The 19278-nt window shown below is 46.9% G+C and overlaps 1 protein-coding gene across 3 annotated transcripts; it reads right to left on the bottom strand.

Annotated features, from left to right (window-relative positions):
• Nucleotides 1–496: 496 nt before the first annotated feature.
• Nucleotides 497–12275, bottom strand: LOC144106322 (uncharacterized). 3 transcript variants are annotated; one of them, XM_077639098.1, is made up of 5 exons: nucleotides 12087–12275; nucleotides 10470–10605; nucleotides 6087–6169; nucleotides 4007–4124; nucleotides 497–977 (listed from the first exon to the last, which is right to left on the bottom strand). In XM_077639098.1, the coding sequence occupies exons 1-5, from the start codon at nucleotides 12166–12168 to the stop codon at nucleotides 731–733; spliced, it is 666 nt and encodes a 221-aa protein (XP_077495224.1). In that variant the 5' UTR covers nucleotides 12169–12275; the 3' UTR covers nucleotides 497–730. The 3 variants fall into 3 exon arrangements, 2 of the variants coding, with proteins under 2 accessions (XP_077495224.1, XP_077495222.1); XM_077639096.1 differs by having other exon boundaries at nucleotides 6087–6220; nucleotides 12087–12261; XR_013308974.1 differs by lacking the exon at nucleotides 10470–10605 and having other exon boundaries at nucleotides 6087–6220.
• Nucleotides 12276–19278: the final 7003 nt, after the last annotated feature.

A 19278-nucleotide genomic window follows, 5' to 3' on the forward strand; every position in this document is an offset into this window, starting at 1 on the left:
GCACTGGTAGTGGTATGAGGACTCGGCACCATTTATGAATATTAAGCATAATAATAATAATTGGTTTTTCGGGAAAGGAAATGGCGCAGTATCTGTCTCATATATCGTTGGACACCTGAACCGCGCCGTAAGGGAAGGCATAAAGGAGGGAGTGAAAGAAGAAAGGTGCAGTAGTGGAGTGCTTCCGGAATAATTTCGGCCACCTGGGGATCTTTAACGTGCACTGACATCGCACAGCACACGGGTGGCTTAGCGTTTTGCCTCCATAAAAACGCAGCCGCCGCGGTCGGGTTCGAACCCGGGAACTCCGGATCATTTGCCGAGCGCCCTAACCACTGAGCCACCGCGGCGGGTCGAATACTAAGCAGAAAATTACAGTTTCTACATATATGGGCCTTAACCCCCTAAATATATTGCGTCATACCCTTAAGGCAGAGCATAAGTGTCCTCTCCAATTGAAAAATGAACACATGTTTACGCACATTTACACAGATTAACTACGCTAAATCCTTATAAATATTTTATTAACCCAAAGATCAAAACGAGCCGCGCATTTGCTAACGTTTTTATCGTCATATTTTTATTATGCTAAGCCGATCACTGTCGTTTTTCTCGAGAGCGCACTCGTTGGAAGCAGCGGTACGTGTTGTGTAATGGCAGTGCTCGTGGCAGGTCTGGCAAAAGCATCCGCTTCACCAATCAAAGGCCGGGGCCAGAGGAGACAACGTAACTATGCCCTGGACCAGAGAAATAGACACACAGTGACCAGAAGTATGAGTGTCATAAGAGATACCACGGGTGCATCTGACCCGTTTGGAGATGGCATGGACGCATGTGATTCGCTTGGTTCATCGCAGCCAGTCAGCAGTACCGCCGCTCTGTAGCCTCTTTTGATAGACTTTACGGCGGTTTCCTTGGGTACAGGGCACGGTTGCTTCAATGCTTTTTCGTAGCAAACTGCCGGTGCCCACCAATTCCTGAAAAATAAAAACCATTTGCAACGAAGCTGTGAAAACATGGCCATGCTGGAAAGCGAAATGCAACTGATGTTTTTTTTTTCTTCGCGTGAGATTAAACGCGACCTTAAGCAACATGTCCAACATTCTCAGAACAAACTTTTGAAAATCGAAAAACTGTAATAGACTCATCGAAATTTCGAAGGTAATCGTCAATTCTTTTACACGTAGCAAATCATTTATTTTCAATTGTTTTCATCGATCGCATCGAACTGTTAAGACTGCCATATAAAAGCAACAGGTAAAGCTTTTCACGATAGTAAGAATTTTAATAGAAAAAATGCAAGAGTACCGTCAGGTAATCAGCGGATATATTGATTGTTATATTGAAATCTTACACTATATGAAAAAATTGTGCTAATCAACAGTTTCCCGCGCCATAATGCTTTTGTCCAGATTTGTTGGGCATGTAGGCATTTGCCTTGAAACAATAAAGCGTAATATCTGGAGGTCATTTACCTTTCGTTGAGGGCAAGATCTGATGCATATTTTTTTCTCAGGAAGCGTTTACAAAAGCGTCATTTGTATTTCCTGCGCTCTAAAAATCATGAAGGATGTAGCTACTGATATCAAGGCATCAATTTTCTCTCAGCTGGAAAGTAGGTGTAATGAAAGAAAAAAAAGTCATGCTGTGGCTGGCAATTCTGGCGAAAATATTTAAGTTACCTGGACACGACAGTACTATAAAAAGAATAGTGGTTGAATAAAACATACACTCGCTAAAAAAAATTGGCGGTAGTTTAGCTCTGGTTAAACCTATAGTGACGCGATAGCTGCAGCTGGCCGAGTGGAACTTCGTGCCACAGGGTGGCAGCGCCGCCATGCTGAAGGCTCGAAATGCTACCCTAAGGTAGCTATCGATACAAAAATGGTTTTAAAACATGACGTTTCGGGACCCCTACGAGTCTCTTGTTCACAATGACAATGGACGGAATGAGCCGCTTCTTATATGCCCACTCCATTGGCCACAAACGTTCCTTCGCGTCCGCTCTATATAACCGTCCAGCTCCTCTTTGCTTCAGTCCCGGTCTGCGCTGCTCCGAGCAGAAAAAAAATTGGCGGTGGTTTAGCTCTGGTTAAACCTAGAGTGACGCGATAGCTATAGCTAGCCGAGTGGAACTTGCTCAGTTGAATTGCAAAGTCAGTCTTTCGCCGCTCCGTTTCGCTGGACGTTCTTTCTTCCTCTTCGTCTCACTTGACACGGCGCATGCGCACAGCTGTGGCAGCTCGGTTTCGCCGGCGCTCCGCGCCGCCGGCAGCAGCAGCTGCTCCGCACCACGTGGCTGCTCACGTGACCAGCCACATTACGAACCACGTGATAAGCCATGGCACCGCCAGCTGCTCCGCACTATGTGACCAACCACGCGACAGCGCTGAAGGCTCTAAATGCTACCGTAATGTAGCTATCGCTACAAAAGTCCGCGTCGACCTCGATAAGTATGGTTATCCCCGACAACTGCTGCAAAACGAACAACGCCGCTGTCTGCAACGTGCCGAGCTTCGACTGATCGGACAACCGAAGCGCGCGACCGTGCCTTACGCACGGGGGACAAGTGAGGCTCGGGCATGAATACTTGCAAAATACGACGTGCGCGTTGCGCATGCGCCGTCCAGCAAGCTGAAACTTCTCTGTCACGTTAAAGATCGTCTGGAGCGCCCACGTTACCCCGGAGTTGTGTACAATATCCCCTGCAAAAACTGCGACGTCACACAATGTCGCACGTCATCGAACCCACTGGCAGAGCATGTCCAAGGAATGAAGCACACCATTGACTGGTAAAACGCCACAATGTTGGACGCAATAAAACCTTTATCGTCACGACTGCTTCTGGGATCTTTTTTATATGCAGACTACGGAGAACGTTATTAACAGGACAAAGGGTAATCTCCCGGACAACTACGCCCAATCACTGCGCTGTCAGGAGCGCGTATAAGAAGCGGCCCATTCCATCCATCGTCATTGCGAACAAGGAATCCATAGGGGGTCCCGAAAGATAGTGTTTTAAAACCTTTTTTTTTGCATGTGTATGTTTTATTTAGCCATTATGCTTCCCCTTCGCTGGACAGAATTCTGTCGAACCATTGACTATAAAAAGAATTTTCAAGAGAAAAACGCTCCCAAATACTGTTCTCCTAACCTCAAGCGTAGTGGTTGAAAAGCAGTGCTTGATCGACTTGCATGAAAAATTTTGCACGCCCCCGCACTACTTCCATACCCGACAGTTCCAGAAAAAACGGTTTTCGAACGGAAAAGAGTTTATGAGTGCAATTTTTTCATATATTGGTATGATTTCACTATAATAATCAATATATATCCCTTGACTTCCTGTCGGCAGGATTGCATTTTTTTTCTATTAATATTTTTGCTATCCTGAAAAGCGTTCCCCATTAGTTTTCACTGGGAGTCTTAACTGCTCGATGAGGGCGATGGAGACACTACGAAAAGATTTTTCTAGATATCGTAAGAATGTGCCAATTCCTTCAATGTTTACTTTTGGGTATAACTCACCACTTCTGAATTTTCAAAATTCTTGTCCAAGCATGTTGCCCAGCTTAGGTCGTCTGGGCGGTGAGGTGTACGGCTAATTTCTGCGTTTCTTGAAATTCAATAAACATTCTGGTTTATGGGAGTTTAACGTCCCAAAGACCACCCAAAGAAGATCGCCCCAAATAAAGGGATCCAGCCCGCGTCTTTCGGATCAGTAGCCGATCGCCATAACCACTGAGCCATTGCAGTGGCTGATTGCTAATAGATTTTTTTTTTCAGCGAAGGCAGGTGATTTTTATCATCTCAAAAGGAGTCGGAAGCGTCGAAATTTAACCACGAATTGCCTAGAGAAATTCAGGACTAGCCACACTTCTTACTGTACGCAGCCTAACAGACAGAAGCGATGGGTAATGAAAAAAGCTGATCTCTCAGTTTTGATGACGGCTGCCTTTTCACACAAATCAGCAAAGCAGAGGAAAACAGGCTCCGGCCTCCAGCTTACCTACACTCCAATGCCTTCATATCGAACCCGCCAGCAGATTGTGGAACAGAAAGCATTTTATGCGTTTGGCAAATTCCTTGTTCTTGGGGGTTTATACATGTCTTGGCAATGACGTAATCTGTATGCAAGCAATGGAAACAATGAGATTCATGTTTATAATTGAGCTTGGCACAGGGACACGCAGAGACACGTTTTTACACACACACACACACACACACACACACACACACACACACACACACACACACACACACACACACACACACACACACACACACACACACACACACACATATATATATATATATATATATATATATGTGTGTGTGTGTGTGTGTGTGTGTGTGTGTGTGTGTGTGTGTGTGTGTGTGTGTGTGTGTGTGTGTGTGTGTGTGTGTGTGTGTGTGTGTGTGTGTGTGTGTGTGTGTGTGTGTGTGTGTGTGTAACCAAGCATTAAAAACCATGAAGTGCCACAGTCTTTAGTGAAATCAACAAACATCTGTTGACAGTCACCTGGCCTAATCTGCAGTATTTTTTCGTTCTTCAAACTTTATTCAGTAGTAAAGGCTAATCAACTAACTTTTTAATTACTGGCTTCAGAAACAAAGTGTCAACGCACAAGTTGCAGAACGCCCTCAAGAACTGCTTACTCAATGTTTGCACCAGGTCACCGTTTATGCAAAGTAGTTTTTCCGCTGGCCTTAAACCATAGGTCCCACAATAAAAAAAAAAATCTTCCGCTCGACAGCGGTACAGATGATGGAACCAGCGAATCTCACGCAGTGGTGTTGTATGTGCGGCCCAGCGTTGTTGTGTGTGGGCCTCTTTCTCTTGTCCTGCATCAGTATCGCTGGTTCCACCATCTCAACATTATGAACCAACTGGCCCAGCAATTTACTTTGTTGACAACGGTACCACTTCAACATCCCGAGAATCGACTGAGAGAATAAAATACGCATTTTTCTGGGGTTCTCTGCCCGATGAGGCTTTGTGCGTGCACTGAGGCATCAAAGTGAGCGGGCAGCTGATCACGTGACAGCTTTCCTTGCAGGCCAATAAATAAAGCACACGTTAATCACACTTTCATGAAAGCAGCGTTGCCAGCACTTTTTCGATACTATTCACAACTTCTGTATTAGCGCTATGTTCCTCAATGCAGTAATTAAACAGTTAGCTAATTAGTCTTTGCTGACCAATCCACGGTGAGGAACGACCACTACCGCAGACTAAGCCACGCGACTTTCAACAACCCTCAGTCGATTGAAATTCCCTAGGCACTTTTTTTTGAAAAATCTTGGTTCCATTTAGCTACACACACACACAAATCCCTCCTTCAAAAAAGTATATATACATATATATTATGTACACGCACACACACAAACACACACACACACACAATGTATATATATATATATATACACTTTGTGTGTGTGTGTGTGTGTGTGTGTGTGTGTGTGTGTGTGTGTGTGTGTGTGTGTGTGTGTGTGTGTGTGTGTGTGTGTGTGTGTGTGTGTGTGTGTGTGTGTGTGTGTGTGTGTGTGTGTGTGTGTGTGTGTGTGTGTGTGTGTGTGTGTGTGTGTGTGTGTGTGTGTGTGTGTGTGTGTGTGTGTGTGTGTGTGTGTGTGTGTGTGTGTGTGTGTGTGTGTGTGTGTGTGTGTGTGTGTGTGTGTGTGTGTGTGTGTGTGTGTGTGTGTGTGTGTGTGTGTGTGTGTGTGTGTGTGTGTGTGTGTGTGTGTGTGTGTGTGTGTGTGTGTGTGTGTGTGTGTGTGTGTGTGTGTGTGTGTGTGTGTGTGTGTGTGTGTGTGTGTGTGTGTGTGTGTGTGTGTGTGTGTGTGTGTGTGTGTGTGTGTGTGTGTGTGTGTGTGTGTGTGTGTGTGTGTGTGTGTGTGTGTGTGTGTGTGTGTGTGTGTGTGTGTGTGTGTGTGTGTGTGTGTGTGTGTGTGTGTGTGTGTGTGTGTGTGTGTGTGTGTGTGTGTGTGTGTGTGTGTGTGTGTGTGTGTGTGTGTGTGTGTGTGTGTGTGTGTGTGTGTGTGTGTGTGTGTGTCCTAACAACAAGCTCTTGTCCAGGAGTTCAACTCACCCATGTATGCCTTTTCATCGCAGATAAGGCTTCGAGCAGCCTCGTAACCCTTCTCCTGTTGAGTGTAGTTGGTGATCACAGAGCTGGGACAGAGTGCAAGATTCTTGTGACAAGGAAACTTCTTTTCCAAAATTCTGCCGACGGAAAGGAAGCACATTATTTGGTGCAACGTTAACTCGGACATCCCTAAGAATTTGCAGAGATGGGCTAGAAGACCAGGCAAACTAGTACTGGGCGACGTAACACAAGGATCGTAAAATAGTGCGGAAAGAATTTGAGACTCCATACTGCACTTCAGTGAGCACAGATTCTTTTTCTGATGTCTGAAAAATTTGTCCGGCAAGAAAGTGAAACCGTTGGTAGAAATTGCAGGATGACATTAGCGCCACCATCCTGCCTCAATTACTTTCGTTTCCTCGTCGACTACGACTTCAATATTTTTTAATGTGTCTGTACACGCTTAACATATGAGTGAAACCCATGGCTCTGTTAATTGCGGCACCAATTTCAGAGAGTTTCACCTCTTCCTAGTTCTGCATTAAAAAAAAACTTATTTATGCAAGCAATATATTATTTGCTCCGTATTTGAGGGCCTATCGCTTTCAGGGGAGATTGAAAAATACTGAACAAAAAATAGTGTTCTTGCCACTTGGCAGCTAATAGAGGAGGGTTACACCATCAAATATGCTAGATTTAAAAATATGCGCTAATGAATTGGAAAACGGGGACATTTTAGGTGGATTCATTCAATGACTATTTATTTTGCGAGTTCTCTATTCGCCATCACCAGGAGTCAAATCAGAGCCGGCCAATTAGAGTAATTATTCTGATTTATAGCCTTCAATAATTGCGTCGTAGCAGGTAGGCAGTACTGGTAAAGGAGAAATCCATGAGTTTTGAAAATGATGACTACATAATACGGTCGTTTCCAATGCAGCTACCTAGTAAACATGCCTTGGCTATTTCGAATATGTGCTCTTCTTGGGTCCTATCGTTCCAACACATGAATTGCAGAACCCTGCTGACTACTGAAAGCAGAATAGTGATACGTGGGGTTTAGGATAAATTGAAGTTGGTCTGTACCAAACACTATCACGTTATATTGATAAAGACGCTACTTTCCCAGAAAGCGGTACATTTATATAAGAGCAAGAATTATGCATTAGTGAATACGGTTGTAACAACCACCAGCGGTTTTCGCAACTTGTAATGACTTGAAGAATTTTTGCGCGCGGGTCTCTGACCCGTTGCGCCATTTCTCTCTGAACGAGGACCACGTAAATCCGTAATAACTATCTCTCTCTGCGAACTCGACTAATAACTAACATTTGCTATTCGCAGATCCTATACCATAGTCGCTTATCTGCCATGTCTCTACCCTGCTTACTCCCTACCTTGGCACTAAAGTACAGTGTACTCTGCTCTGTTTTTACTTTACTAGTTGCCGATGTGGCGTCTGCATAGAAGCTTTCGATGGTCTGGTCATCATGACTGGATGTAGGCGCGTAGGCTCGTGTTATCTTCAGTTTGCACCCCGTATTAATCTTAATTACAATGACTGCTACCCTCTCGCTAATAATATAGGATTTCCATATGTTGACAGCTATATCCTGATTGTCGAGAAAACATAACTCTAGTTCTCGGGCACCTACTATAGCATAGTAGGTGCCCGCCCTTTAGCGCTGTATACGCCTCATCTGTCCTCCTAAGCCCTATGGCTAACATTCTCCCATTACACAATGGTAACCCTCCTGAGAGATTTAATGCGATAACATTAGGAGGGCCATAGAGGCGAGGACTATTAGATGGCGTGAGAGACTGTGTGAAGACTCCGCCTGCTAAGTGGTGTTTATGGAGATTTGCCTCCCTCCAGCTGCCACTTGTCAACCGTTCCTTTGACCTCTGGCCCCTCTCCATCCTTAGGGGAGAAGGGGGAGACGCCGCAAATAGAATGACTCAGCACAAATCAAAATTACTAAGGAGACGGCTTAGACAACATAAGACCTGCGTGAAAAAAAAAAAGCCTGCGGGAGCTTATCATTGTAGAACTGCTCGGGAAGAGCAATCTCCCAAGTTCTACCTGTAACTGTGTTTGAAACAGCCACATGCCAATGCAGTGGTGCATCGGTCAACCGCTGATGGCGCTGGTTGCGGTAGGAGCACTCGCCTCCATCGATGAATCTGACACATTTTGACTTCTTTCACTACTTCCTTTATCCTTTCCCGTACGGCGCGGTTCAGGTGTCCACCGATATATGAGACAGATACTGCGCCATTTTCTTACCCCAAAAACGAATTATTATTATTATTGTTTTTTATTATTTTGACTAGTTTCGTAGCCGAAATTCGAAGTAGACCAGAATTGAAATATATTGGCGAGCTAAAGATAATGAAATCAAAATTGAAATAGGATCAGCATTCGAATTGAACGCCGAGTGACAGAAAGCATGCTATAGCATTTCCTAATCATTAATCAGATTGATCAGATTGATCGCCCTTATTTTTCTAAATCTTGTTTTTCATCATTCAATGTGTCTCTTGCTGCCGCACGAGCATCGACATCACCAGAAAGAGCCATATGATCCAATTACAATAAGGAATATGTATGTAGTGACTACACCCGTGGTGCTGCAAATGGTCAGCGTTGCCTGCTCCATTTTGCGCTTTTGGAATTGTTACATTTGCTTCGAATGCCGCGGCCACTTATACGGTTTTGTGATCGTTCTTGTTTTGGAAGTGTCACAACGAGTGCCTTTGGTTTGAGAAATACGTCGTAACAGTCTTTAGCATCCTCTGGCGAGAGGCGCCATTGCTGAGAGTGCCGAGAGTTTCGAGGAGACGAAGCCCAAACAGCATACCGGCACGAAAAAACAATGCGGCATGAGGTGCTTGCCACCCTTTATTCGCAATTGATGCGGATGGTTTTACAGGCATGAGGAGGGAGGGCAAGGACATTTGCCTCCAGTTTACCAAGTGCATCCACCTATTACATTTACCAAGGACATTTAACCTTCAGAAAAATTCTCCCGTGGCGGCTTGAATTCGATCATGTGCCCTTGTACATCAGCCGAACTCAAAAGCTGATAAGCCCCCACAGCAGGTACTGAGCGTCGAGTACGGCAGGGCGGGGTTCATTATTTAATTTTAAGGCGAAAGCCTTGATAGCCACATTACGAGAAAAGCCGGAGGCTTCTGTGTGCGTACGGATATGGTACAAAAAGGTGTCCACGTCGAAACCCCACGTGACCGTATGACGGCATCGGCAGTGCCTACAACTTCAGAAAAGTAAAGTTAGGGTGTATGATGGCGTATTGCTCTGAAATAAGGATGGATTCTGGGGGATTGCGGTGGAATAAGAGTAGATTATGTATGCTTGTTACATTGCGGTGGATTGTGATGCATAACGGGTTTGGTTTCGGCGGATTGCCGGGATTAAGAACGGAGTGCATTGGGTGAAGTATAAGAGTGCACTGCGGTGGATTATGAGTGAATTATATTGAATTAGGTTGCAGTAGGTTAGAGTAGGTCAGATTAGGGTGGTGGTGGAGAGACATGGGAGAGGCCTTTCCCCTGCAGTGGGCCTACTCAGGCTTATGATGATGATGATAATGGTAATAGTAGTGGTGGTAGTGGATTCGTAGTGGATTGCAGTAATTAGGTCGGAGTCGGGGGGATTAAGTTGAATTGCAGTGAATTGTGTTGGATTAAGAGTGTATTACACTACATCTACTTTCAGTCGAGTAGATTAAGATAGGTTACGGTGGATTGTGGTGGTTGATTACGGGTAGATTCTGACAAATTTCGGCGCGAACAAGCGAGCGGTATAAATGAGCGAATAAATTTACGCTGCGTTTTAAACGTTTCAACAGCAAGCCATGGATTAAGCATGCAGACACTTCTCTTAGATTTGCGCTGCACTGGAGTCACTCCACTGCGGCCACTCATTGTTGGAGGCGAAATAAAAACGAAAACACTCCCTTATTTAGTTCTTCGTCCACGGTCAGCAGCCGCAGATTGTGGATGCATGTTCACCCGGAATCCACCACTATAACGTGCCTTAGAGCTCGCTGTGATGATTCAGCCCGTAAAAATCTCTCCACTTTGATGTTGTAGCGCATGGGATGTACGATAAAAGGCCCAAGTTGTGGGTGGGTAGTACAAAATGTTAATTTAGCGCCGGAACCAAGAAAAAAGTATCACGGGTGGCCGGCTATATTTTGTTTTTTCCCACTTTCATGGATCATGTCATCGAACGGCTGAATCGGGCACTGTAAAAAGTTTCCTGTCTGCGTAGTAAACGAAGCTTAACACTAGTTTTCCTTTCTGAACGTAGCTAAAGTAGCGCGTGTAATAGGGACGTTAGGCATTGACGGATACTGTTACCTGCATGTCTTAGGACGTGCTTGCCTCCGAATCTCGTCTTCAACATCCGGCGTATAAATGATGGTGAACAAAGCTAGTCGGTAGTTTTCGAAACACTGAGCCACTTTGGTTGGAGCGCAGTCCTCCCTGTGATAAACTAAACAAATAGAAAAGAATCGAAATCACAGTGATTAACATGTTCCGTGCGCTGTCGGCATGAAGCAGAGACAAATGGCGAGAAAAAAATGTCTGGGGGTTCAACATGGCTGTCCCAAATACACTATCAAGGTCAGGGGTCAAGGTCAGGTACTCAATGGTCGTAGTCATATGATCGCGTGGTCATACTACCATAGCTTGGGCCAAACCAGCACGCCGTTAAGTTCGGTTTGATTTTGTGAGGCACTGAAGGTCATTGTATCATCCAATTCGAAATCGGAAGTTGCACCTCGAGGAGTAGAGCATTCGGTCTAAAAAAAGCTTCGAGAGAAATAGAAGTAACTTCTGCTTGGACGACTACCTAGCAAATAGGTGCGAACCAATGGTCCTTTTTTCCTATAGAAGCTACGGATTCACCTCGACTCCATGTAGTTGTTTAAGAAAAGTAATTTACAGCATCTTAAAGTCATAGAGAAGAATTTCGACATGGCAGACAATTAGGGCAGACTTAATAGTAACTACTCCCGCATAGAGGTGCCCCGTTAGAGCTCCAATCTGCACCCGGCAGTGCACCGCAGTTGTTGACATAATGTATCATACTTCGATCAAGCCGTATCCTACTTCGGTCAAGATGCTGGTTTCACTAATGTTTTCCAACTAGTTATGAGAGCGCGCATGCGCAACAGATTCTAAATTAAGTTGTATATGTGCTCGCTTGTTTCAAGAAACTTCGGTAGCGATATCCCTGAAAGAAAGCTTTGTTTGTGCAAGCAACCACAGTTTATCCGTTGAGCAATAACGACGTTATTCACGGGGACTACAAAGGGCCACGCGATCAGGGAGCGGCCACTCTTCTGAGGACGTGCTATCGGCAGCTTCACCCTTCCAAGTGGACTGTGCTTTGACGAGCATGGCAATCGGGCAGTGCGCGCAATGATAAGCCCGTATCAAAAGACCTCATTCAGGCGACCTTTAGGGTTGGCGGTTTCCGTATGGCGCGATGGCACCTTCGCTATTATTTTCTCACATTGGGAGTGTACAAAAAATGCAGGAGATTTTTGGTTATAAAACTTACTTTTAAGGGAGCGAAAATTTAACGGCTGTGCTTCAAAAAGAGCTTTTGCTCCAGCGCTCCGCACAGCGCGCAATTCAACACACCGAAGCGAGCGCCGATCAATGCCATTTTGAATAGAGTATTTTCGCATGATGGGTCCTTCCGTATAAAAAGTAGACCGAAAGAATCATAACTCAGCGACGTGCCCACAGGTTTCACGTCTGGTCTCGGATAACTTATCTTACTCTGAGAAACCTGGTTTTAAATCACATAAACTTTGTCTAACCTATAACACAGTCAAATTTATTAGTGGCGGAACTCCTTCCTCAGCAAGTGTAAATAAAATGTAATTGGAGGTGGATTTCGGAAATCCAGAAATACTTCACAATATATTGATACGCGTATGTTAGAATAAACAAAAGATGTACCTTGTGCACAGACCGAAAGCAAGGTGGCACTGAAAATACCGCACGTAAAGACGAAGTATCCAACACCCAAAATGTAGGCCATGCTGCTTGGAGGGTTCAGGGATCACTCGTGACAGCAGCAGTGGTGGTTGTAACGGGAATCGGCACGCCTTCCATTTATAAGACTAGGTAACCTTGCTGCACTGTTGGGAAGGCGGTTAATTGGATTATCTCCCTTAGCACCCGTCACGCACGATCATATCAGCAACACAACGCGGAGCAGGCGCGAGAAATAAGAGCATATATATATCTACCCTCGCAATCTTTATCACGCGGACAAACTGAGCGGAGAGGTTTTCAGAGCATCTGCAGGTAATGCTTTATGAACGATTGGAACGCCATACTTAAGTTATCAGCAACGGAGGCACATTTTGAACGACTGAAAAAATCAACTGCACTTGCTCTGTATTGAGGTCTTAGGGCATCTGGGTTATATCGGCCGCGAAAGGAAAGCTCACTGCTGAATTCCTAGCTGACTGTTTTAGAAGGAAAAAGGAGAAACAAAGACAGCGCCTGTACAGGGTTTCCCACACTCAAAGGGCACTTTAAAAAAAGCCTCTTAACCGAAGGGCGTGGATAGCGTAATTAAAACCACGCCGTTAAGGTAACGCGTAAAACGATAGGTGCTCCGCTAAGAAGAAAAACTAGAATATTTTAGCATGTCGGATACATATTATCGTAGGCGTACACCGGTTTACCGGACGTCGCCAGCGCATGCTCAGTGGTCCCGCGTGGCTCCTACTTATGCCAGTGCACGTGCGCAGGAGGCGCCCGACAACCCAGCAGCATCTCCACTAATATGTTGCCTGTAGACTAAAAGCCTCCATGAATAGGGGTTTGTCTCCGCTAATACGTATCCAGTAGGCTAAAGGCCTCTATTATTAGGACTTTTTATCCTACCAGATAATGTAAACGCAAACCGGTTTACACGTCGACTTCTTCGCAAGACGTAACCACTGACGTGAACACGCCTACGCTAATACTTCTCGGCATGCCAAAAGCCTATAATCCAGAACAGGCAACAGGCACTGACGGTGCCTGGTAGGTGGCGGATAAAGGTCGGACAGGTAGCGAAGGGAAAGAGGAGGGGTTCTGTCACCAGGCAGAAAGGGGAGGAGGGAGGCGGGTTGCTGGGAAGAACAGCTCCTTAGGGTAAGCAAAAGATAACAGCCGTGCTGGGACAGTAATAGAGCGATGCAAAACCAAAGGCAAAAAAAAGAAAACAAAGTGTACAGAAGACAAACGCATCAGTGGCTCAGTGGTTAGGGCGCTAGGCCTCTGAGCCGGAGTTCCCGGGTTCGAACCCGGCCTTGGCGGCCGCGTTTCGGTGGAGGTAAAACGCAAAAGGCGCCCGTGTGCTGTGCGGTGCCAGTGCACGTTAAAAAAAACCCCAGGTGGTCGAAATTATTACGGAGCCCTCCACTACGGCACCTCTTTCTTCCTTTCTTCTTTCTCTTCCTCCTTTATCCCTTCCTTTACGGCGCGGTTCAGGTGTCCGCCGAGCTGTAAGACAGATACTGCGCCATTTATTTTCCTAAAGAAAACAGTTTTAAATTTTCAAGTAGATAGAAGAAAAATAAATTGCAAAACGAGAAATGAAACAAAAATCCACCCACTAATCCCCAATAATCGACCTTAATCCGTTTTTTTGGTGGGCCTGCTTTCAAAACGTGGGCGGTCTTTTGGAATATTGGGGGAGTACGCCAGCTTCCAAATGACAAGTTTTTACATCGCTATTTGTGCCGTACTAAAGGGAACATTGGCTTTCCGGTGAACTGTGCCGCCAACTTGAGGGCATGCCCGGAAAAAAATATTTTTAATCGTATCAATAGAAATAAATAGATGATTCTAATCGCATGATTAGATCGCCGCACCATCTCTAAGCGAGGGTGCTTTCGAAAAGGCCATCGAATCAGTCTTTCTTAGCTTTTGGCTTGTCGCACACGTTAAGCACAAATACGGCCATACGTTGTTACCGCAGGCGGTAAGTCATCAGCTCCAAGGTTCGAGTAGGCCAAGCAGCCCATGAACGCCGGCGCGCGGTCGACTTTGCCTCGATAGCTCCTGCAATTTCACTGCCATATTCAAAGAGACTTGGGCTGGTCGTGGGTGTTATTCTGAATGTTCATGATGATGCTGTTGGTGTGAGGTGTGTAGGTGTTACTGGATAGCTGCCGGCCGTCCAGTGACTACAATGGGGGACTTAAACGCAGCCCACCCTTTGTGGAGTTATGTGACGGAGACGCCCAAGGGTCGCAAGGTAGCCCTGCAGCCAACTGACACCCCTCACGCAACCTGGCAGGCCAACTTCTACCGGCACCAATGTGACGAGGCACATGTGCCCAGACTTCACCCTAGCTGGGGCACGCCACCACCTTATGCAAGTGGGCCAACCTCGATGAAACACCGGCCCTTTACTCTTCTGTAGCAGTTACTACATTGTAGCCCATGCAAACAGAATTTGTTCTCTGCAAACGAACCGTTTGATATTTACTGAAGAAGCTTTTTTCAGTTATTCAATGAAACCGGCTCCACAACAGCACAGAAGACAGCATACGCTACAGACAAGAAAATCGAAGGTGAACACTACCACAAACTTCAATGCTGGCGATAAGGAATACCTTAACTTTCGCAGGATTGGCGCCAAAAGGTGATGTAACGCTTGTGGATAATTTGAGTTAGAAAATTTTACAGGACGGCAATAGGATGTTATCTGAAATGAGCGTTAATGTTCGTCATTTTCTGAGTCCAAACCGTCTTCAAGCTTGCGAGTTCATTTCCACCCCGTGTTCTACTTCGCTCAAGTGGCGCTTAGAGTGCTTAAATGATAGTAGCCCTCCGCGTTTTCCGAAACGCCCCCATGAAGCCACTCAGGTTGAGATAAGTTTATCAAGAGCAAATGGAGTTTACTCTGCATAAACCTTGCTATTCCAAATATTGCCAGTCGCCAAAATTTTCTTCGCCCTTGAGTGCCTTTTCCAAAGAATCGGGTATCGCCACAGGAGGGCGAAAAAAGGCTATTGAGCTCCGGGATACCGAACCAAAGTTTATCAGTTATAGCTGTATAGTGCAGTCGCTGCGATTCACGGGGAGTTGTACGATCCTTCAAGAGCTGGCAATCTTTTATTCATGGAGAAGAATAGAAGTCTGTTTGAATAGATAGGGCACCGCTTTTTAATCGCAGAACCTCGCCTCTGAGCGAGAACAGACGTTTTACAATACTACGAAAGACCAAAAAAATTATCAGTTTTGCATCGTTAAGCGCGGAATATCGTGCAGTGGCACTAGTTACGGCGGGCACTTAACGTCGTTACGTGCTAAAGGCCTTTGACCTAAAGGTCTTCACCATAAAAGTTTTTCGGCTAAAGGCGGTCTACCTAAAAGCTTTTGCCTAGAAGGCATCCGCCATGAAGGCCTTGACCCCAAAGGCCTTGGACCTAAAGGCATTTTACCCGAACGACATTTCCTTTGCATTTTGCTCCTTGCATTTTACCTGAAGACAATGCCTTAACCAAGGAGCACCCTTTACCCACGCCTTCACCCAGGTACGTGGGCCGCTTGCCACCAACATGTCCAGAGAGGACCATAATGGCAGGCGCCTGGCGCGGGAGGAAGCCTTGCACCGTCATTTTGGGAGCAAACCAGGAGTCTTCTACGTGGACGCCTCCGGTCCGGACCCCAGGGGATGGTACATGGCCGCGGTCATCAACGAGGGCAAAACAGTAGACGGCCTTACTTTCAAGGCCCAGTCAGCAATTCAAGCAAAAGAGGTTGCCATCGCCTTGGCACCCTTCGACTCCTCCAACAAATATATAATCACCGACTCGCGAGGGGCTTGTCGAAACGTCCAGCAAGGGTGGGCTACTCCCTGGCTTATCGCATCTACCAGAATTGTAGCCGAGGCTCGGATCCTGCGCACCGATCTCTAGTTTGGGCTCGAGGTCACCAAGGCCTCCGCGGAAACGAAGCAGCCGACGACGCCGCCCGCGCGCTCTCTCTCCGGGCATTTCCCACGGGACCCGACGCTGACCAGGACTCCGATTTCAATCCAGTTTACACTTTTAAGCAAATATGCGATCATTACAAATCCACGCACCAAACTCTTCCCACCTCGTGCAAAGGGCTGGGGAAGGCCAACGAGCGGGTACTCCTGCGCCTGCTCACTAACACGATGCTGTGCCCGGCAACTCTAAAGCATTTAGATCCTCAATTCGACGGCCGGTGCTCACACTGTGGGGAGGTGTCGGACGCCTACCACATGGTGTGGGCCTGCCAGCAGAACCCATCCCTACCCCCTATACCCAACCCCACCCGAGAGGACTGGGGGGCGACCCTGCCCGGCTGCTGCACACTCGAGGCCCAAATGGCCTTAACGCAGCGCGCCTGGGCTGCGGCAACCGCCAATGGGGTACCTGACTAGGCATCCCACCTAGTGGTTGTAAAGGCGTGGTCCTTCAGGTCACGACCCCCAACACCTCTCTCTATGATTAATAAATGTTTTCACCACCACCACCAGGGACATACTGTCGTCTGATGAAGCATGGGGTGCACATATGTTGGAGCTGTGAACAGTTGAAAGCTAAATTTGAACCGGCTGTTCACAATGAGAGCATACGTGCATTCCATGCTTCATCACACGACACTTTTCAAGCATAGGGATCAAAGAGCAAGGAAGTTAGCCGAAGCATACCGTACTAATAAAGGGGGTTCTGCATGGGATAGCAAACCTTTATCATCACTGGTTAGTCGCGAAACTGCCTTCCTAGAAAGGACATTTTTGGAAAAGCAAGATATGATTCAGTGAACAGGCAGTGTTGCTTCCAGTTGGCTTTTGTTTTGTGTGTTGTATTTTTTTGGCGGGAAAAAGATTTCATTTCTTCATTTTGACTGCTATCCGTTTTTTTCGCTGCCCCAGTCCAGGTATTTTAGTATCGATGGCAGATGCCGGGGCTAGAAAAAAATCTTTTCCTTGATTTTTTTTTATTATTAAAGCAAAAGCTTTACTGGCCGCGAACATGCGATTTCGCCATGACGGTGCTCCGAGGACGCACATGACGTCACAACGCGCACCTCGCCGTGGAGGCGAACCGGTCTGGCCGGGCCGGCGGCGGCTGGCGCACTCCGCGCGAAATAGAGACGTGCTCCAAGTCTTCACCAGTGCGGTCAGAGCGCACCAAAGTCGCCGAACGCGTCGGCGGGCAAGCGCAGTTGCAGTATACAGGGTCTCGCTTTGGCCGACGTGACGTCGCCGTGCAGTGTGCGCGCGAGCGTTACGCCGGAGTATAAACGCGCCTTACAGAGCCTGCGATTAACCGCTAACCAACGTATTCGGTAGCGGCATCTATGCGAGCCACTGAAACCTCCCGCACACTCACTGAATAAAAACAAAAACCTGTGCCGAGGCTCACAATCGAGCCAGGGCCTTTGTCGTTTGAGGCGGAGACGCTACCACTCCGCCACGACGGCTCAAGCTTTAACCATGAATAAAGGCGCATCTGGTGAATGCACTCTTCCGATGCAGTTCTCCGCGCTTTCGCTACGTATATCCTTACCTAATATAGCTGCAACTATAGGCCTTGAGCCATTTTTTAAAATAAAACCACTTATTACTACGATATGCGAGACCGATACTGCGCCATTTCCTTTCCCCAAAAACCAATTTTCAATTTTTTTCCATAACGCAAAAGGCGCCCGTGTGCTGTGCGATGTCAGTGCACGTTAAAGATCACCAGGTGGTCGAAATTATTCCGGAGCCCTCCACTACGGCACCTCTTCCTTCTTTCACTTTCTCCTTTATCCCTTCCCTTACGGCGCGTTTCAGGTATCCGCTGATAAGCGAGACAGATACTGCGCCATTTCGCTTCCGAAAAAAAAATATTTGTTTGCCTCCATCGAAGCTCGGCCGGTGCGGTCGGGTTCGAACCCGGGTACTCCGGCTCAGTAGACGAGCGAGGCGAACCCCAGTGGGTTCGGTACCGGCCGCGGCGGTCGCATTTCGATGGAGGCGAAACGCAAAGGCGCCTGTGTGCAGTGCGATGTCATTGCACGTTAAAGATCCCCAGGTGGTCGAAATTATTCCGGAGCCCTCCGCTACGGCGTCCTTCATAGCCGGTGTCGCTCTGGGACGTTACCCTCATAAACTAAACTACACTGTTTTCTGCAGCAAACGGTAGGTTATAAGTCTTATGTGCCCTTGTGGCCAGAGTTGCGCATCAAGAATAGGAGCAAACCTTTGCACTGCACGCACTATTGACTCAAAACCTACCATTGTAATAGCTGCGTTTACTTTAAATATTAAAATTGGCAATTTCACTCCTCAAAGCAACTTTGAACATTCACCTTTCACCACTGAACTAACGCAATGGCAACTTGCCTTCAGGATGCAGTGCTGTGAGGGTCACGCGGTAGGCAACGGAGGAGGCGTTCGGACGAACCATGGCTTCCACAAAGCACTGCAAATCGTGCAGGCGGGCACTACGCCCCTAGCCCTGTGATATAATCGGCGTCGGGTGCTCACCGTCATCTCTACTCAGTGAGCAGACCACGAACCAAGGGCCCTTGCGCTTAGACGAGGAACGAAGTCTTGCTAGTCGTCGGACTTCTATATGGCATCTTTCATCGCGTTCCCCCTGCTCACCGCCTCGCCACAACGAGAACTTTCGAGCTTATAAGGAACTACGCAGCTAGCTTTCTGCTCACCAGAAAGACTTCAAACTCGACGTGCTATAAGCCACAGAAGCGAGAAGCACTATCGGGGACAGAAGCGCCCAGGACGCGCGAGCACTCACAGGAAAAAAACATACCCCTGGTGACGGAATCTATTTTTTTTATCCCTCTGTCAATCCTGCTGGAAGCAGCGGTCGTCCGAGCATGTATACGCGGAACGGTATTTCAATCCTTCAGCTTGATATTCGAAGCAACGCTTCGGCAGCTCGCAGTAGCGAGCTGCTGAGAAAACCCAGAAAGAAATGCAGCTCGCCAGCGCCTCGTCAGAGTCGCTCAATGCTCCGGCAAGTGCGCAAGCTTGTCGACTCATCCTCGCACAAAGCCCAGGAGCAGACGCTGCCAGATAAGCGCCCCCTGGCACGCAAAATGGACTCGCCGTCCTCTGAACTCTGTGTACTCAGCGATGCATTTGAGCCAGCAACGGCAC

The sequence above is a fragment of the Amblyomma americanum genome, chromosome 10, assembly GCF_052857255.1.
Source record: "Amblyomma americanum isolate KBUSLIRL-KWMA chromosome 10, ASM5285725v1, whole genome shotgun sequence".
NCBI lineage: Eukaryota > Metazoa > Arthropoda > Arachnida > Ixodida > Ixodidae > Amblyomma > Amblyomma americanum.